This window comes from Talpa europaea, assembly GCF_964194135.1.
Source record: "Talpa europaea genome assembly, chromosome: 7".
NCBI classification, from domain to species: domain Eukaryota; kingdom Metazoa; phylum Chordata; class Mammalia; order Eulipotyphla; family Talpidae; genus Talpa; species Talpa europaea.
Window position 1 is genome coordinate 2881024 of NC_140074.1, and position 20886 is coordinate 2901909.

The 20886-nt window shown below is 58.8% G+C and overlaps 1 protein-coding gene across 1 annotated transcript in view; it reads right to left on the reverse strand.

Moving 5' to 3' along the window:
• Positions 1-18966: 18966 nt before the first annotated feature.
• Positions 18967-20886, reverse strand: part of NUP214 (nucleoporin 214) — a gene marked incomplete at both ends in the record, with an annotated part of 90837 nt that continues 88917 nt past the window's right edge. The window contains 3 exons of the mRNA XM_084236297.1: positions 18967-19000; positions 19681-19705; positions 20440-20579. Coding sequence (XP_084092423.1) covers positions 18967-19000; positions 19681-19705; positions 20440-20579 — 199 coding nt within the window. The remainder of the gene's footprint in view (positions 19001-19680; positions 19706-20439; positions 20580-20886) is intronic.

A 20886-nucleotide genomic window follows, 5' to 3' on the forward strand; every position in this document is an offset into this window, starting at 1 on the left:
ACAAAGAAAGCAGGATCTCTTTTCTACCGGACTCTTCTGCTAGAGGTGGGGGTGCTGGGACCCGGAACAGAGGCCCAAGTCTCCCCCCCACCCCACCCCGGTGTCCTGGCAGGGAACAGGGGCACAGACCTGAAACCAGCAGCTCACGCTTTCATTTCAGCAGAGGTGAAACCACAGCCAGACTCTGCCTGACAGGGCGCCCCCCAGGCCCCACACCTGTGAGGAGGGCTGTGAGCGAGGCTGGCTCTGCTGGGGACTCTCCTCTCTCCTCCTGGGCAGCCTTAACTTGCCTCGGGCGGGTCTAGGAGGAGAGGGAAGGTCCTGGGTGACAGGTCGAGTGCAGGGAGCTTTTGCCATCTCAGTCCTCAGCACCCCCTGGCCAAGGGTCGAGTCTGCCGGCACCATCTCTAAGCTTGCAGCTTTCCCTTTTGCACCCACACTGGTCCCAAGCGCCTGGAGGGCGGGCCACCTTGACCCAGTTTTGGTTCAAAGGTAAGAAGGGCCTGTGCTGCTCTCCCCATGCCCCGAGGGAGGGCAGGAGGCGCCGGGGTGGGGGCGCTGTGGAGAGCACCCGGGCTAGGCATTCCTGGATCTGGAAAGGCTGGGGGGCAGTGGGCAGCCCCTCTCGGCCTCCCCATGCTGCTTATCCTCAGAAGTAAACCAGGCCGGGGCTGAGGGCTGAAGGGGATCCGCGGTGAGAGGCATCGGAGCCACCGGGGGTGGTCCGGGGCCGGCGCCCTCGGACTTGGGCCTGGTCGAGGCGGAGCTTTCTCAGCCACGTCTGCCTTGAAGCTGCTCCGGGGAGCTCAGGGGAAACCCCTGCTCAAGCCACCTTCCTCTGAGCTTGCCGAGCCCACAGCCACATCACTGGGCCCACAGACTAAGAATAACCAAGCACAGAAAACTGTCGGATAAGAAAAATAATCCATTTTGCTGCAGTTGAGCCACTTACTGTACAGGGGTCCTAGCCACAGCCGGAGGCGGGGCCCTGCCTTGCTCTGCTCCTTCATCCACGCGATGTCTATCAAGGGGTGCTTCACGTCCTGTCCATCTCCCGAACCCCGCTCCTGCCGCGCATGCATGCGGCCGCCCTGGAACCAGCAGGGCCGGGAGCAGCCCCTGGTGCTGGGGGAACCCCCTGCCAGGCTCAGGACCTGCGCCCCGGATGCTGCGCTCCCCTTTGTGTGTGCCTGGAGGCCGCCACCCAGAGAGGCCAGGAGGGGCTGGGGAGGGCCCTGCTGTTTACAGGACCCCGCTTCCTAGCAGAGCGAAAGAGGAGGCGCTCTTCTCTGCACTCAGGTCTTTACTGCACTAAATGGGGGAACGGGCCCTGGGTGGGGGTCGGGAGTGGGCACGGAGGATGGCCTGGGCTGCTTTGGGGCCAAGAGCCCCCGACCCTGGTGTCCAGAGGATGAGCACCTTCCAGGCAGGGGCCTGGCACTGTGCCCCTGGAGGGGAGCCCCAGCCTGCTGCATGCCCCATCCCCGCCAGCTCCCTGAGCCCCCTCCCGCCTTCCCGAAGACCCTGGAGAGGCTGCGGTGCGGCCAGGGCTGCTCGGCTTAGCTTGGGCCTGGTCCCTTGACCCCGCCCTCGAGTCAGGTGCCCAGACCTGGCGGCCCCCGTCCCTCGGTGTCCCATCCCGCGTGGGCACGGCTCCAGCAATAAGCGCCGCCCGTGGTCGTGGAGAGTACTGTGAAAACCAGCCAATGCACTTACAGGAGGCACAAGACTCTTGATGAAATGTAAAATGTTTTTTTTAAAACATCACCACAAATATTCACAAATAAAGTATAATTTTAAAGTAGGCCTGGCCAGGCTCTGGGTGTGTGCGAAGTGGTGGTTCACCGGGCTGCGTCCTGGCCACGGGGGACACACTTGGGACTTGGGGTGGGGAGGAGGCCAGGGTGGGGGTTCTGCGCCAGGCCTTGCCCGGCCTGTGTGGCAGCGGCCCTGGGACTTGGGGTGGCCCGGCTCTTTCAGAAGCCTGTGGGGCCGGGGGCCCTGCGTTTAGAGGGGCCTCCTCCACAACCCCAGCGCCCTCTTCACCGGGTCCCCCCAGGGCATCCTCTAGGCCGTGGCCCCGGGGCCCACCCGACCATGTGGGGTCAGTGTGAAGGGGGTGCCTTCAGGGCGGGCGGGGCCGGGAGACCCCGAGGCAGAGCGCACACTCAGCGGTCGGTGTGGGCTTGAGCCCCTCGGTCCCCCTCACTTAGATGGACAGTGGGGTTCCCGAGAGGCCGCCGCCTCGCCCACATGGTGGGAGCGCACGCCTCTGCGTGGTTTCTGGGTGACCACTCAGGCATCCTCGCCACCGGGACCCCCTTTCACGGATGAGGAAACGGAGGGGCTGCGGGGGTTGGAAGCCACCCCAGCCCTGGCTCTGGAGGCGGGCACGCCCAGCCCCCACGCCCCAGGCTCCGGCAGGAAACGCCTTCCCCGCAGGAAGTGTGTGCAGGCAGCCCCTCGGGGGACGCGGGGGCGGCCTCCGGGCCTGTGCAGGACGAGGGGCCCTTCTCTCTGGCCCCTGGGGGTTGGGGTTTCCACGTTGCAGCAACCCAACAGCTTCTGCATCCTGAATCCCGGGTGCAGCCCCAAGGCAGGAAATTGCATAACAGGCGCCCTGGCGCCGTCTGCCCGGGGCTGCTGGGGGTGCATGTGCCCCGCAGCATGGCCGTGAAGGGCCGGGTGTGGTGTCTCTGCAGGGGGTGCGCGGTGCATATAGGTGTGGGGTGCGTGTGTGTACAGAACTGGGGTGCAGGTGACGCCAACGTCACCTCAGCAGGTGAAAGCTGAGCCAGGTCACCCTGGCACCCGGCTCCTCCCTCTGCCTGCGGCGGGCAGGGGGCCGGCGGCCCTGTTGGGTCGGGGAAGGTGCAGGGAAGCGGTTAGGAGTCAAGTGGCTTCCAAGTGGCATTCAGTCACCATGGAAGCCCTCCAGCCTCCCGGGCTGATAGCCGGTTAAATTTAGAAGCCCAGACGGATGAGACACAGACACCAGACTCCGCCGGCTGTCGCAGGTCCCTCCCAGGGGCCGCGGGGCCGCCCCGCTGTCCGAGATGCCCGGGAGAAGTGCCGGCGCCTTTGTGCACGTCTAGGCCTGGGGGCCGGCCTCTGCGCTGGACACAGACTGGCTGGAGCCTGGGCCCCTCGGCCTCAGAGGGAGCCCCGCCCGGCCGGAGGAGGCGCTGTTGGGGACCGCAGAGGCGATGGCTGGGGTGCCCGCAGGCCCAGAGCCGGCGCGGTCACGGCTCCTTCACCATCTCCTGCCATGGTGTGTCCCGCCTGCTGGCCCCACAGAGACCTTCCCGCCCGGCTGGAGCTGGGCTGGGCAGTTTGGGGGACACACACGTTCAGAACCCCCCCCCCCCCCCCCCCCGCACCGGAGCACATGCCCTGCCCTGCTTCCTCACAGTGTGGAGGCCTGAGCTCCGCCCCGTCTTCCTCTTCCTCTTCCAGATGAGGAAACTGAGCCCCAGAAAGAGCCGGGACAGGCAAAGCGTCTCGGGCTGAGCCGTGCAGGGCTGGGCCGGCACCGGGCAGCCTTCCTGCGACCCGGCGGTGCCAATGCTGTTCCCAGGCCACCTCCGCCTGCCACACCCGATCCTACCAGGGGGCCGGGGCGGCCCTTAGCGGCCGCAGCGCGGGAGGCCCCGGGCAAGCGCGGGGCACAGTCCGCTGGCGCCGGCCGCAGATTATTAAGTCAAGAACACGCATCCGAGCAGACGAGCTCGCCTGTGCCCGTGCCCAGGGAGGCGAAGCCACGGGACAGACGCGGGGTCTAGCCAGGGCCAGCCCAGCCCCCGGCAGGGCCCTCCCGTGCTCCCTGCAGACGCGCGGAGACTGTGGGCTCTCCACGCCCCAGCGCAGCTCTGGTGGGGGCTGGGCCCTGGGTCCTCCTCACTTTTTGCTCAGACAGATGGAGGAGGCGGCCGGGCGTCCGCAGCCGCCGGGGCACGTTTCTGTCTATTCCTGGCGGCCCTGGCCTGGCTGAGTGAGGTCGGCCGGGGCCCCACCCCATGTCCTCGCGGTGCCAAGCCTGCAGCCCAGGCGCACCCCCACCCCCAGGCCCAGTGGGTGCGGCGATGGCCGCAGGTCGGCTTGCAGCGAGTGGGACCCCTCGGCCTCTCTCTTCCAAGAGGCAGAAGTCGTGCCCCAGGCGGACGTCAGGGCCAACTTCCCCTCATGCACACGAGTGCCGGGCAGCCAGGCAGACTGCACCCCACGTTTCTCAGCCTTGCCCGCCCACAGGGGTACCCCACCACTCCCTCCTCCCACGTGCACGGGCTGCGGTGCCCAATAGGGTCTCTGCCGCCACGGCCTCGGTCAATCCTGGTGTTTTCTTCATCTCCAAAAGAAACCCTGTTCCACTTAGCCGTCCCCCGCACTCCGCGCCCCAGCCCTGAGGACCAGCGGCTGCTGTCTTGGGCGGCCCCGCTCTGGACCAGGAGACGGTCAGGGTTCACTTCCTCCTGACAAGTGTGCCTGTGCCCAGGCTCTCTGCTCTGTGTGTGTGTGTGTGTGTGTGTGTGTGTGTGTGTGTGTGTGTAGGGGCGGCAGTTCTGAGTGTCCAGTCATGGGGACATGGGGAATTGTCAAGAGGAACCACTGGGCCAGTGAGTGTGCAGAGCCCAGTGAGGGGGGCCCTCCTGGGGCCAGCCGGGTCTGGAGGCTTCCCTGAGGAGGTGGCCTCTCCGTGGACACTTGGGGGATGGACACATTTCCTGTTTCTCCCCATTGGCTGGCCATGGGGTGGGAGAAGGCCATGGTGAGTGTGGCCCTCGCTGGCTGGGTGGTGGTGCAGGGGACCTTGGTTTCCTTGGGCGTGGGGGCAGCACTGCATTGGGCCTGCAGAGGCCAGTGGGCAGCAGGTGCCTGGACAGAGCCCCCAAGCATAGTAGGAACCCCGGATGTTTGAACCTTCAGCACTGCCACACCCCGAGCCTCAGTTTCCTCATCTGCAGGGGTGCCTGGGGCACCATGGAGGACTCCGTGGGCAGCATGCAGGGCTCTCAGCCCCTGGCAGGCAGTCATCCCCAGGGCATTAGCTGAGAATGACCTGTGGGCATCGGCTTGTTTTCTTTTCCACCCCAGTTCCAGCTGAGAAGAAGCAGGTGAAAATCACCAGCTCATCTCTGCCCCCCCCAAGGCCACCTGTGCTAGGGGCCTGGGGGCACCTGGGTTGCCTGTCCCATCCCTGCTGAGGACTGGCAGGCCAGGGAGAGGCCGCCACATCGTTCCCTGCAGCCAGCTCCTGCCTCTCTGCACGCCTCGGCCCCGAGCCGCCAAGTGCTTAGGGGTGAATGTTCCCCATCACCATGCTGGCACCGTCCAGGCTGCCATGCCGCCTGTGGTGAGGGCGCTGGCACCACCACTGGTCACCCTGGCTCGCCCACCCTGGCCGGGTCATCAGCTCAGTCGAGGGTAGGGATGGTCTGTTTGTTATTCACTGTACACAAAAATGAGCACCTTAGCCATTTGTAAGGGACAGTCCTGGGCATGAAGCCCATCCACACTGTTGGGCAGCCAGCACTGCCCTCCATCCCGGGAACTGTCCCTGAGGCAGCTGCCCCCCCAGCCCGGCCCCTGCCGCTATACCCCCACCCCAGAGTCCTGTGTCTGGTTGGCAGACCAGGTCCTTTGGGTAAGTGGCCTCCTAGGGTCTAGGCCTCTCTGTGATGGGCTGGCACACGGCCACGGGGTTTTTCTGTTGGGGGCTCACTGTGCTGGGCATCTCAGCCCGCGGCCACGGGTCCGGCTACCCAGGGCTCCCTGAGTACAGCCCCGTTGCGCTGCTCCCGGTGACTCACCCAGGAACTGACCCCCGGGGAACTGAGCCACGCGGGGAGTCACGTGGGGCCCACTCAGGTGACCTCCCCGCTGGTTGAAATAAGAAAATTCCAAGTGAGTAAGGAGGTAAATCTTCCTCATCAGGAAAACTCACTTATCTGGACGGCGCCATTTTCCAGGAGCAGAGTCACTTCTGTGCACAAAGAAGGCGGGAGTGGGGGGGTGTCTGACAGGCCTCAGGGAGCCTGGACGCGGGGTGACTTTGAGGCCCAGGCGTGGGCAGGTGTCACCCGGGGCTTCCCGGACACGCCCCAGCATGGGCTGTGGCCCTGGTCAGCCGTCACTTGCTCCTGGCTGCAGACCTGCTGTCAGCCATGGAAAATGTGCTCCCTGGTGCCTCCTGCGGGGCCCCGGGGAGTCAGCCTGGCAGTGGCGCGGTCTAGTGCCAGGCACCGGCCTGGCGCGGCAGCTCGAGCGGTTACGTGCTCAGCAGGTTGTCAGGAGTGAGGCAGAGAGATTTCCCCGTAAACAGCTGCCGACTCCTGCGAGGCCAGCGCGGGAGGCCACCCGGCGCAGCAGCCCCAGACGCACCGAGCCCGGGTTCTGCCATCTCCCTCCGTGGTGACGCGCGCAGGAGACGCCAACGCCCGCCGTGGAGCTAGCGGTGCGAGCAGCAGGGGTGGGCTTGGCAGAACCCACGGTTCACGGCCAGGAAGTGCAGAAATGCCTCCCACACGCCAACCACCCCTCTTCCTTCCCTGGGAGGTGGGGGGGGGGTCCACTTCCTTCTTGGCTGGATGGAGCATCCAGAAAGCCGCATCCTGCATAGTCCCTTTGGGTGCCGGCTTCACCCCACCTTCCCCTTTTTGTGACCAAGTCCCAGGCAGATGGCTGCTTGGTGGCAGGCAGGAGAAACAGGCTCACCTGGGGTTGCACGGTGATTCCACACACACCTGGCCGTCACCTGGGCCCCGACAGGTCCCGTTAGAATGTCTCCTTTTAAGAGGAGGTAGTGCTGTCAGACATTCTGAAATCAGCTTGTTTGGGTGTCACTGACCTATAAGATGCAAAGTCGATTTGATAAACAACGGCACACGCACTGTGACCGCCATCACCACCCCGACACACACACTGTCAGCCCCATCTCCGCTGCCACCGCCCCATCCCAGCCCCAAGTGCTCTCTGCCACAACGGCCGGTTTGTAGAATCTTAACTATGTGGGGCTGCAGCGTGTACTCGACTGTGCTTGGCTTCTCTGACACCATCTGGGTCCTCCGGGCCGGTGTGTTGAGCAACAGTTCGCCTCTCTTTGGTCTGCGCTGCACCCCATTCTACGGACAGGCGCGCTTTGTTTATCTGGGCACCAGCTCACGGGCACGCGGGTTGTTTTCTGCTTTGGGTTATCACAAACAACATTGCCCCAAGCACGTCTCTGGAGTCTTGGGGTGGACATGTGTCCTCCTGGGCCAACTCCTAGGCGTGGATGGCTGGATCACCAGTTGTGCACGTTTCACTTTGTAAGAAATGAACCAACTGTTTCCCAAAGCAGCTGAGCCGTTCCACGTTCCAACGGTGCCATGTAAGAGCACCGGGAGCCAAGGGCTTGGAAACGCCGGCCGTGGTCAGTCCTCGGGTCAGACAGGCCGTGACGTCGTGGTGGGGCCACCACGGCTTAGTGTGCATTTCTCTGGCAGGCGCTGCCCGGCACCTGTCCCTGTGCCCGTCTGCCATCTGTGTGTCTTTTCTGGCGAAGTGACTGTTCAAATCTCCTGCCCATTTGAAAACTGGGTTGTCTGTTTTCGGATTGGGTTTTTGAGCCCTCCCCGTGTCCTGGAGTCAGGTGACTTGGCCTGTGTCTGGTCTTCTCATCTGAGCAGAGATGCTAACTTTTTTTTTTCCAATTTTTTTTTCATACAAGAATGGGGGTACAGGCCAGAGGTGCAGGGGGTGAGAGGATTCACCAGAGACAGAGTGGGGAACAGAACAGACGGATTGACTGAAACACACTGCTGAGGGGAGCAGCGGGCGAGACAGGAGAGGTCTGCCGCGCCATGGGTGTTGCTCCCTGGCTGACCAGGGATCGAACTTGTGCTGCAGAGGCTGTGGATTGCTTCACAGTGCGGCGCTTAACCCCTTGCACCACCGGGGAGGCCCAGTTGAGCATATTTTCATATGCTGTTTGCACATCATCTGTGGAGAAATATGTATTCCCGTGTTCATTTTTGAAACAGGTTGCTTTTTTGTTCAATTTTAAGAGTTCTCTATATATCCTGACATTAGTCCAGATTTGCAAACATTTTCTCGCATCTGTGGGTTTTCACTCTTGATATCTTTTGATGTGCCAAAATTAAAAATTGTCTTGATGTCTAATTTGTCTGTTTTTCTTTTATTGTCTGTGACTTGGGGTCACATCCAAGAAATACTTGTAAATTCTAATGGCAAGAAACTTTTGCTCTATGTTTTTTCTTTGAAGCATTTTATGTCTTACCATTGAGTCTTTGGTCCATTTTGAGTCAATTTCTGCGTAGGGGTGCAAGGTGAGAACTCAGTGTTTTCCTCCCATGCATGGATATATAATTGCCCAGCACCATGTGTGAAAACTGTTCTTTCTCAACTGAATTTCCACTTCACCTTTGTCAAAAAATCAATTAATCATACATGTGTGAGTCTATTTCTGGACTTTCTATTCTATACAATTGGCCTAATTACCTTGACACCAATATCACACTGTCTTGAATACCATAGTTTTATAATGAGTCTGACGTAAAATGGCTTAAGTCCTCCTACTTTGGTTTTTAAGGTTGTTCTTTCCATTTCCAACTGAATTTTAGAATCAGACCCCTTCCCCATGCCTGCTGGAATCTTTGTGGGATCGCACTGAATCTATTGATCGTGGAGAGAACTGACATCTTAATAGTATCAAGTCTTCTGATTTAGGAGTGTTTATTTCTCCATTAATTTAGGTGTTCTTTAATTTTAGTCAGCAATATCTTGAAGTTTCCAGTGCACAGGTCTTGAAAATTTTGGGTCCAATTCACACCTAAGAAATTTATATATTTGATGCTATTGTAAACGGTGTTGGCTTTTAATATTCCAATTTATGATTATTCATTGTTAGTATGTGGAAATACAATTGATTTTTGTATATTGAGCTTATTTATTTTTTTAAAGACTGATTGATTGATTGATTGATACAAACGCTGGGTACAGTCAGGAGCACAGGAGGGTGAGAGAATTCACCAGAGTCAGAGCGGGGAGCAGAGCAGGCAGACTGACGAAGTACACTGCTGAGGGGAGCAGCGGGTGGCAGGAGAGGTCTGCGCGCCATGCAGGACCCTCCTCTGGTGGCCGGGGAGCAGCCGGGGATCGAACCGGCGCTTCAGAGGCTGCGGGCAGCTTCGCAACCCAGCGCTCAACTGCTGCGCCACCGGGGAGGCCCATGTATATTGAGCTTATATCCCGTAACCTTTCTAAAGCCACTTACTACTTCACAGACGTTTTTAAAATAGATGTCATAGGACTTTCCACATAATCATGTTCTGTGTGAATAAAGCTTTTTTTACTTTTTCCTTTCACTCGATGTCTTGTATTTCTTGTCGCTGACTTAGTGCACTGGCTGGATTTCCCTGCCCGATGTTGAGTGTAAGTCTTGGGGATGGACTTTTTTGCTTAGTTCCCGATCTGGTGTAAAAGCATCCTTTCCCCACCATGTATGGTGCTAACATGAGGCTTTTCCTAGATGTCTTTCATCAGGTTGAACAAGTTCCATTCTATTTATATTTGTGATTTTCTTTTAATCGGGAATGGAGAGGGATTGTCCCAAATGCTGTTTCTGCCCTTACTGAGATGATCTTCTGCTCAGTAACTTGTTGATTTTCAAATGTTAAACCAATCCTGAATTGCTGGAACCAACCAAGCTTGTCATTACGCACTAGCCCTTTTATGTTGAACATATTTTTAGATTTGACAGCTAAAATTTTGTCAGGATTGCTTACATCTATCTTGAAAAGTGGTATCTGTTGTAGTTTTCATTCTTATGTACCTTTATAGGATGTCATGTCAGAGGGCTGCTTCCCTCATAGAATGAATTGGGAAGTAGCCCCTTTAATTTTCTTGAAAAGTTCATGTATAATCAGTAATTAGTCTTCCCGGACTATTTGGTAGAGCTCACCAGAGAAGCCACCTGGGTCTGAAATTTTCTGTATGGGGAAGTTTGGATGATAGACTCAATTTCTTTAACAGCTACAAAGGCTTCATTTTGTCTCCTCCTGCATGAGCTATGCTAGCTTGCATTTTTCAAGGAATTTATTTCATCTAGTTGTTGAATTTATGGGCATAAAGATATTCAGAAAATTCACTGGTTGGCTTTTAATATCTGACTGATCTGTGGTGACGTCTCTTTCTCAATTCCTGACACTGGCTATTAGTGTCGCTATCTTTTTTTCCCCCCTTAATCGGTCTGGCTAGAAGTTCATCAGTTTAATGGCTCTTCTCAGAGACCCAGTTTTTGGTTTTATTGATTTTCTCCTTTATGTCTTATTTTCTATTTTATTCATTTCTGCTCTGCTCTTTATTATTTCCTTCCTTCCGCTGATCTCAGATTTCATTTACTTTTCTTTTTCTAGTTTCTTACCTAGCTTTCTAGCTAAGGCCTTTAGTGTATAAACTTTCCTCTAAGTACTGCCTTCGCACCACAAACTGTGATCTGGTATGTTTACATTCAGTTAAAAATATTTTTGAATTTCCTTTTCGGTTTTTACTTTGAACCATAGTTGTTAGAAAGGGGTCAGCTTCCATATATTTGGGGATTTTTCTAATTTTTCTGTTACTTCTAATTTAAATCCATGTGGCTGGAGTACACATTTTATATGACTTGATTGCTTTTACATTTATTGAGACTTTTTATGAATCAGAAGATGACTTGTCTTGGTAACAGTGTGCCTTCGGAAAGAACACACAGTCTTCTGCTATGCGGTGTAGGGTCTAGAAACGTCAGCTAGGTGCGAGCTGCTTCGCAGTGTACAGATCTTCTGTGGACTTACTCACTTCCTGTTTTCTTGTTCTGTCAATGACTGAGAATCGTTGCAACCTGGCTCTCGCTGTGAATTTATTTCTCCTTGAAATTCTAATGGTTTTGGTTCACGTACTTTAAAACTTAGTAAGCGCACACTCCTTTGGGATGCCTGTCCTCTTCAGCTGTCACATTGTGAAATGACGGTGCCTATTCCCAACAATTGTCTTTGCTCTGAAATCGACTTTTATCTGATACAGAGAGAAGGACTCCGGCTTTTCAGAAAAATTTATGCTGGTGTATTTATTTCCTTCCCTCCTTTTCTTCTTAAACCTACCTGTGTCTTTTAAGTTTGTTTCTTACAGGCAGCATGTAATTGGATTTTGCATTTTTATCCAGTCTAACAAAACTGGCATCTTAACTAGGCTGTTGGATCCCTGACATTGAAAGTACCTGTTGGTATGGCTGGGCTCCCATCAGCCGTCTTATTGTTTGATCTATTTTTCTCCCCTGTCCTTTGCTCCTCTTTTGTGCCCCGTCTTCTTTGGATTCGTTTTCATGATACCCTCTATGCTGGTTAATGAGCTCTAAGCGCTGTATTAGAGTGGTGATTGCTTTGGGGGGTACATGTACGTCTTTCACCTGCCAGAGCTTGTCTCCACGTGCTGGCGCGCCACAGCTCAGGGGCAGCGCGTGGACGTCACACCGGAGCAGATGTGGGTTTCTTCTCTCCCCGTCTTTCTGTTATTGTCGTCATACGTTTTCCCTACATGAATAAAGTTCATCGTGCAATTAAAACACATTTGCTGAAAGAGTTCTCTTTTAAAGAGACAGGAAGTAGCCCCCAAATCTTTATAATTACTCAGGCAGTTACCACGTCATCTCGTTCCCTCACTTTGCCTCATTTTTCGGAAGCCCTTGCTGCGCATACATGAGGCTGCTTGAAGTTGCCCCGCAGTTTTGGATGCTCTGTTGCAATCTTTCTCAGTCTGCTCTACTGGCGTGGTTCATTTTGGGGCCACTTCTGTTGCCATGTGTCCAGCTCACTCAGCCGCGGCAGTCCCGCGTCGTCAGCCCGGCCGGGACGTTCTCACGCCCGCCCTTGCAGGCCTTTGCGCCATTTCCACACCTCTGTTAACACCGTCGACCTGTCCTCCAGCTTCCTCAACACGCAGATTTTAAAGTTCCCCAATGCCATGTCTGTAGCTGAGAAATAACCATGAATTAGCGGCGTCGACTGACTGACACAAGGTGTTATGGCAGCAATTCACAAGACCCCAGTGACCCACCAAGGAGGAAAACGAGTGATTCTACAGCCCGTCAGCGCATCCACAGCGGCAACTAAACCATGACCAGCTCACGGCTACACGCCGCCTGCGGGGGACGTGGCCCTTCCGCCATGGCAAGCACCCGCCCTCTGCACACGCGCCCACGCGGCAGACGCGGCCCACGTCGCGCAACAGCCTCGCATCTCAGCATGGATTTAGGTGCCTGCTCCGCGTGTGGGCACGGCCCAGCAGCTCCTCCAGCACAGGGGGCACGCTTCCTGCGTGGGAAGGAAATCTAAGGGTTCCGTGTCCCAGACCAGACTTCCCTCTGCAAATCCACGGGCCCTTCGCAGGACGACACTCAGGACAAACTACAGCCTGTGGACGGTACCTCACCTCCTCAGTGAGGCTGGAGGAAGGTGCTCTCCTCGCAGTGATGACGGGCTCAGAGAGATTAAATGCGTTCCTGGAGTCACTCAGGCACGGTCACACTTGAGCTCGGCCACACCCATGATCTTCATCAATAAACTACTTGCTGGATGGAGTGACTTTCTCCCCCTTTTGGGTCTCAATTCCCTTCTGTCTTCAAGGGGGGCATGGAACAAGCCCACTTTCAGCCCCCCGAGCTAGGCTTGACTCACACGCGGCCGGCTTAGCTGTGTGCCAGGGCCACAGAAGGGGCGCCTCCCCGGAAACACATCTTAGGACCCGCTACACGCTGCCGAGAGAAGGGCCTGGGTGATCAGGGCCTGGATGGAACCCGCCCATGAGAAAGCGCCTGGGCACCCCGGGCAGGCAGACAGGACAGCAGGCCGCAGGCTTCTGGACACTGCCCCCAGGCCATCCGAGCCACACAGCAACCACACAGCAGCTCGGGCATGGCTCGGCCTGGCTGTCTCAGGGTCGCTGTTCCCGTTTCTTTGAACGGCACGAGAGGACCGTGAAGGCCGGGCCAGCACTCAGCCAGGCCAGCTGCCTGCAGCCTGAAGGGCAAGAGGCTGGGTGTGGAGCCGGCTTGGAGCAGCCGCTGCCACCCCAGAGGTGACTCCTCAGGGCCAGCTGTACCTCCAACCCCCACAAAGACCGTACATCATAGAGGCAAAACTGTGCTCCCTAAAACACAGAATGAAAGGGAATTTTAAAAGCAAATATCCGAGACTCAAGAACCGTAGTTGTTCTGAGTGTTGGCCGGTGACCAGCTGCTCCACCACCCCACAAAGCCCGTCAGCGAGGCCGGTGACAGAAACGCAGCGCCTGCCTGCCCTGCTCCTCCACTCTGCAGGGGCACTTTGGGGGTAAGACTAGGGAGGGTGCGAGCCACGAAGCTGGCTGCTTTCCCTGCAGGGATGGCAACTGGGGACCCCAAGGTATGCAGGTGGTCTCCTTGGGGCTAGCCCTGCACCCCTAGTATCAGATGAGGCTGAGGAGGACCCAGGAGCCAGGGGTCTTTAATGCCAGTTGTGTCCTGAAATGAGCCCCTGATGAGCCCTGGAGAGGAAGAAAACCTGGGGGACATGTGCCTGGGGTGGGGGCACCAGGTCTGTCTGCTGGACACCTGCAAGATGCCCAGCAACCCTGCCAGGCCCTGTCCCACATGCCACGCATACCTGCCGGGCCAGGTGACATGAGGTGGACCTCAGAGGAAAGCCCAGGTCTCTGCTCTTCATCCCTGGGGCCACGGTCAGCTGCGCCAGTCCCAAGCAGGCACCTTCTGGGACAATGAGGACACTGGGCAGGATGGGGGCTCCACTCACCCCGGCGGAGAGCACTGCAGAGCCTGGCTCCACCCTGGCCTGGTGGGTGGCTCGGCTGAGATCAGCTGGCTCCAGGGGCCAGCCAGGGGCCTTGAGGGGCCAGCAGCGGCCCTGCCCTGACACCCTTGCTACCTGCAAGACCTGACTTCTTTCCAGGAAGTCGCTCTGGGTGGCATTTACCTGACAGCCCTGACTCCTGCTGTCTTGGCATTGCCAGGGGCTGAGGACAGACAAGGCTGAACAGCCCTGCCTCCAAGGAGCTGACCGTTTGGGGACAGCATGGGACAGAGTAGAGGACTCAAATGAAGAACATCAGGCTCAACTGTGGCGTCTGCCTCCGCACAGCAGAGCAGTGGGCCAGGGACCAGGAGCGCGGTGGCCCCCGAGCAGGCTCTGGGCAGGCGGGGGCCGCAGGAGCTGGGGCAGGAGCATTTACACTGAGCGCTGGGGGATGAGACAGAGGGATCCCCGGGCGGGGAGCTACGCGTGTCCGTGCATACTTGCGTGTGCGTGCGCCTGTGGCGTAGTTACGTATCTGAACGGACAGATGGATGGAAGGGGCTGAGGTGGGAAGCAGTGAAACGGGGCATTTGAGGAGCAGCTAGTGCAGCGGGGACTTGAGAGTAAGGGGAGGGCGAGCAGGAGGGGGCTGGTGCGGCGGGAGGAAGCAGAGCACACAGCCTGGGGCAAAACAAGCCCAGGTAGGTAGCGAATGGCTTCTGTCCTCACCGCCAGGACCAGCTGGGCGGCAGAGAAGGTGGGGTGCTGGAGAGCGGATTGCATTCGTGGCAGGGGGCCGCGGGGGCTCTCTGCAGCTGGCCATTCAGGGCCCCAAACCACGCAGAGAATCTCCGGCCAGGGCTGCGGAATGGCCGGGGTTCTATTTATAAGTGGAGAGGGCAAAACAATGGAGCTGCTGCCGCCTCAGGGGAGTCTGTGGCTTGACCCTTGGGCTCTGCAGAGGCTCCAGGCCGAGCCTGAGCCCGAGGAAGGAGGGGATTAGACAGCTGCAGGGAGGGCCAGCTGCTTCCTCCAGGGCCTTGTCATCTTCCTCAGCCAGCCAGTCAGCACCTGCGGGTGGTGCCCCCGCGGGGGCCAAACAGGGTGGCCTGTCCCCTTCTCCCCTTGCAACACAGTTTAGACAGAGGTCACCACGGACAAGGCTGGGGCCATCAGGCAGGGGAGGTCACCCCACTTGGCAGACTTTTGCCGGGGCCTATGCCCAGGGCCTACTGGGTCCCATGAGACAGGGCAGGCGGCGCATGGTCAGGGGCTGGGCAGCATTCCTGGCATGAGCAGGTGGGCACTGCCTTTCAAACGAGTGAGGATCAGAGAGAAAACCCGTGAGAGCCCATGGTGGCTGCCCGCACCTCGCAGAGCGCAGGGCCCAGCCCGGGGTCTGGGCTGGAGACCGGGCAGATCACTCCCTCCCTCGGCCTCACGTCCTCCTCTGCAGATGGGCTGCATCTGCTCCTGGGCTGACCGTGTCGGTGAAACGCTTGGGGTGGGGGTGAGGAGACACCTGCTCGGGACAGGCAACACCTGGGCATGAGGGCCTGGGCCCGAGCCTGGGCCAGGGGCGGCACAGCCTGCGGGAAGGAAGCCATGCTTCTGCCCGCCACACCGTGAGGCACTTCCCGCGGCTGCTGAGGAATCTGGCTCCCAGCGCAGAGATCCCGGGTCTACAGGACTTGGGAAAAGACAGAGCTCTCATCTCATCGATTCACAAAGCACATTTGCATGTTAAAGGCGCAAAATCTGCTGAATTTTGCTCTGTCCATTCTCTCCCCAAGCCGTGTGCACCGGGCAGGATCAGGCCTGTCCCCAGGAAGCACAGTGAAGACAGCAGAAGTTTGGGAGTGACCACCTCAGGCCAACAGCTTCTGCCCACATGTGATGGGCACAGTCAGGCGGGGAGGAAGAGGGAAGGGGGGAGACGAAGGGCAAGGTGGTCGGGAGCCCCGGCTGCCCCCCACAGGGGACGCCCAGGAGGCCCTGCGAGCGGAGGGCAAGTGCTTAGCAGCACCGTGAGCTCCTCCTCTGGCCCCGCTGCCACCGGGGGCAAGATGGCGAGCCGGACAGCAGGAGGGAGCCGCCCAGAGAGGGTGAGGCAGAGGCAGGCATCGGATCAGATTTCGAGGGGGCAGCGAGAGCCCCCTGTGTCTCTACACCTCGGAGCACACTTCCAAAGAGCAGCCGCAATTACACTCCGAGCCCCGGGGCAGTTTCAGAAAGCCCCTCCCCTGGACGACCGGGCAGTGGGCAGGCCCGGGAACTGGCCCTTTGAGGTGCCGCCCGGAGGGAGAGCCCTACAGTCCTCCCACGCGGTCCCAGGCCCTGCTGTGGAATCACTGTCCAGGTTGGACATAACCAGGGATTCGAGGGCCCAGCCCAGCTCTGCGAATCACAAATTAAAACTGAGAACCAAACCAAAACGCATTAAGTGAAAATCACAAATTAAAGTTAGTTTTGTTAAGGAGGTTGGGTTTGCTTAGGGAGCCGGCAGGTGGGGTCCCCCCCCGCCCCCCCCCCACGCCCGAACCGCCCCTGGGAGGAGCTTTAGGTGCGCAGGCTCCACCTCCACGCCGCACTGCCAGCCGGGGGCGAAGGCCCAGCGGCCCCTGAGGGACAAGCCCTCTCGACACCAACAGGCCAAAGGCCCGTTCCGGTCACAGTTGGGGCGGCATGTCCAGGCCCTTTCCTACAGCTGGAACCTGACCTAGAAACCACCCTGGAGGCTGCCAGGAACAGCTGTGCCGCGCGCCAGAGCCAGGAGGGGCGCCGGGAGGGCAGTCAGCACGGGGACTGCAGACTCTGGGGCGGGAGGGCTCTGCAGCCACAGCGACGGGCTGGGGGCTACACCAGTGCCCACTTTGTCACTTGGGTGCTTCCTGGCCGTGGGAAACCTGACTTGTGGCCTGTCACCGTGACGCCCTCCGAAGCACCGGTCATGGACATACACATTCCTGTCCGGAAAAGCCACACAAAACACAACTGTGCTCACCACGCTACCACCCCCACCCCCGTCTGTCCTGGCGACACAAACGGAGATGCCAGCTAGACTGCTCGTGTGCCCACCTCCTCTGCCTGGGCTGGCATGGGCCCCTCCTGGGCCTGGCCAGGCTTTGGGGCTCTCCCCCTGGACACCAGCCCCTTGCCTCAGCTCTCGGCCCATCCCACTCTGGAGAGGCTCCCCCTGCTGCCTTCCCCAGGGCAGGCTGGAGCCAGGGTGCACTCCCAGCCCGGCATCCTGGGAGCTTGGGTTTCAGGGGCGATGCGGGCTGTGCTGAGATGACCCCTGCCCCCCACTAGAGTGACTGAGCCCAAAAAAGGACCAGAAAGGGGCCCCGCGGCAGCAACGCATTCCTGTGAGCGGCGGTGCTATCTGGCTGCACCGCTGATATGGAGTCACATGCTTCCGCCGCCTCCAGGCAGGGGTAACAGAGGATTCAGGTCAAGGGTTTAGGCCAAACCAGCTTCTATTTATAAAGAGGAGCGTCTAGGGGGAAACAAGGGCAGGAGGTGGCTTGCAGGCAGCAGAGCCAGGCAGCAGCCAGCTCCTGTCACCTAGTCACACCGCGGCCTCCAACACGAGCCCCTGCCTGCAGTCCTCCCATGGAACCCCAGCTCCTGTCGCGAGGAGATGGGCCGTGGGCACCAACCAGGCTGGGCACCAACCAGGCCGAGCACGCGTGGGAGGCATGCCCGGGTCTGGGTGGGTGGGTGCCTTGGGGACTGTCCTCTACGCCACAGCTGAGGGCCCTCACATGAGAACAGGTGCAGACAAGCTCCTCAGTTCCGTGAGGACCAAACAGAGCACACGCCATTTTAAAGCCCAAGCTTTCAAAAGGGGCAGGCGCTGTAGGGGGTGGAAACAGGGACAGACGTTGACCAGCCAGAGCACCCCGGGCACCACAGGTCACACCCTGCGTGAGGCTGAGCCCCGCAGCTCTCACTACCAGCCTGCTTCTGATGAAGAAGTGACAGCTCTGCACTCGGTGCCCGCAGGGCAGCCAGGCCCACCTCAGCCTACTGAGTCAGAACCTGCGGGGCCAGGGCTTGAGAGTCCGCACGCCAGCAGAGCCGGGACCTGCAGAGCAGGAAGTGGGCGGCTCGGGTAGCCCTGGGGTCCACCTTCCCCAGCACCCGGGCTGTAACAGAAAAATGACATCACATGGAAAACTTTTATTAAAACACTTTCAAATACACCCTTCAATATGTCAAACTCTACACAGCTGTCCCCTCAGCTCGCCCCGCTGGTGACCATGCCCTGGCACATGGCGTCTGAGGTCAAATGCCAAGCCCCACTTTGATGCAGGCCATTGCTGAGCTGCCAGGCCAATGTCTAGGACCACAGGCCTAGGAAGGCAGACACGGCCCGGAAGAGAAGGCAGGGTGAGAAGCCTGGAGCTGTGCTCGCCCCCCAATCACCCCGATGGTCCCGGGTGGCAGCAGCGAATCCTCAGCCCAGCCTGGGCAGCCCCGCGAGAGTGTGGGCCAGGCATGCTTATCATGGTCCCGTCGCTGCCAGAGACCCACTGTCCGGCCACTCTCTGGAGCAGAGCGGGGGTGGGGTGGGGTGGGGGTGGGGTGCCAGGTCACGGGGGCTCTGTGTCTCCCCGCACCTCCCAGACAACATGTGAGGGTGGCGCTGCCTTTTCCAAGCCTTAGCTGCTGCCTTCGTGAGTTTCTTAACCTTCACCCAAGCCTACACGCACACTCGAGGGTCCTGACAGCTCACAGCGGAAGGACACAGGGAGAAGACACCGAGCCGTGGCCTCGAAAGGCTGGGTGCCAGCACCTGCCCTGCGGCGGACCAGGCCGCAGAGGCGAGGCAGACGTGGTCTGGGCCCGCAGCCTGGGCCGACGCCCTGGGGCTGCACAGGTAAGGCAGAGCGAGCTGCTCAGCGCCTGAGGCGAGGATACCTGCTTGGCGGGGACCTGGAACCACCTGCACACGTGCCGTGCAGAACAGACCAGAGTTTAATAGCAGGGAGGGGGACGCCGCCCGACACAAAGCGTGAAACCACACACTGGCAGCACGGAGCATCTGCAGCTCCTCTCTGGGGCGCTGCGGGAGCATGTCGTCCTGAGAGCTGCCGCGGGGAATGCAGCGGCCGCAGGGGCGAGGCGCACCGCCACCCGCTCAGCTTCTCCAGCCGCCGAAGCCCTGGACAGACCTGCAAGAAAGCACCGAGAAGCCGGTCAGCTGGCTGCACCCCAAGTTCATGACTGAACTTCAGCGTCGTCCAAGTCCACACAGAAGCACAGAGGGAGGTCACAGCTAAGACTTGGGGGTAGGCCCGGAGATACTCAAGGAATGGAAGGGACAGGAGCCTCGGTCTACCTCCAGTCTTTGTGGCAGAGGCACATTTCCCTCCCCCAGACCAGGCCTGTAGCAGGTCAGGCCCTGCCCTCCTGCCCACAAAGCCCCAAACTGCTGCTGGACCCCCGTGCTTCCAGGAGCTATCAGAACAGGGAAGGTGAATACGAAGTGTACAAAAAAATGAGCAGCTGGCACAACGTCTCCTCCCAGCCCCATTCAATGCCTCAGAAACCAAGACGGGGGGCCTCCCTGATGGTGCAAGGGGTTAAGCAATGCACTATGAAGCTATCCGCAGCCTCTGCAGCATGAGTTTGACCCCCTGGCCGGCCAGGGAGCGACCCACATGGCGCAGCGGACCTCTCCTGTCTCGCCCACTGCTCCCCTTAGCAGTGTATTTTAGTCAGTCTGCCTGTTCTGCTCCCCACTCTGTCTCTGGGGAATCCTCTCCCACTCCGCATCTCTGGCCTGTACCCCAGCTCTTGTATGCAGAAATAAATCTTTAAAAAAACAAAACAAAACCAGACTGATACTTACGAACTGGAGGAGCCAAAACTGAATCCTGAAAAGGACAAAAGAGGGGTAAGTCAGAGCACACACAGGCAGGGACAACAAAGCTGGACTGCAGCGGGTCTCTCCCAAGCACCCCTGGCGCCCACGTCTGCAGCCCCGAGGGAGTGGCTCGACCCTGAACTCCCTCCGGGGCACTCAGACCCCCAGGACAAGGCAGGGAGACCCTCCTCTGTGGCCTGAACGGTCCACTTGCCTTTCCAGGGCTCTTGGCAGCTTGTCTCCACCCTGCCCCCTTGGCTGCCTCCTCTTGAGGCCAGAGCTCGGCGCAGGGCTCACCGAGGGGGCTGCGGGCAAGGCGGCAGGGTGGAAGCTGTGTTCCTTCAGTTGTAAAGCTAGATGGAACCTGACTCTGCCTTAGCCCAGCTGCCAGGACACAGCCAGACCACGCCATCCTCCTACCTGAGGCGGCAGCGTGTTAGGCCACCAGAGACACCTTTCTCGAGTCTGCTGGCTTGGACTGTTCAGCCAAGGTCTAGCAAGGAGCCCCTAATTATTTGGCTCCTCAAGTCTCATGAGAAAAATCAAGTCAGTCATTTCCTTATTTGGGAAGTGGCACAACGTTACGAGTCTAATTAAAACCTACAAAGAACATTTTGTTTTTCAGCCACTTTTGGTTTTCAAAATGCCGAGCTGAGTAGACAGGTAAGAACCCCTTGTTTCCCGTGGGGAGGCGTTTATGGAGGAGAAGGTGGAAGGGACTGTGTGGGGAAGGCCGGCACCTACCTCCTCCTCCAGAGCCGAAGCCAGAGAATCCCCCGCTCTGCGTCCCGAAGGCTGAGGTCTGCTGGGACAGCGATCCAAAGGTTGGCGCGTTCTGACTGGCGAGGGTGCCGAAGGAGGTGGTGCTGCTGCTGCTCCCAAACCTGGTTCCGGGGAGAATCGGGCCCTCAGCGGGGCTCCCCCGCCCCTCCCAGACCTCGTAGGGGGACAAGGGGGCATAAACCAGCAGCCTCTTACAGAGGACAGGCTTGAGGCCAGAGCAACCCGCACCTCGGTTTTGGGAGAAAAAGAACGTGCCACTAACGCAACAGGAAAGCCCAGTGGCCAGCGTGCTGGCTTCACGCCCTGCCTGGACACGCCGGAGAGCGAGCGGCGCTGCACTTCCTGCTCTGTCTCTACTCATTCTTCCACCTCACGCCAGCTTTTAAAAAGCAGTTCTCATTTACAACC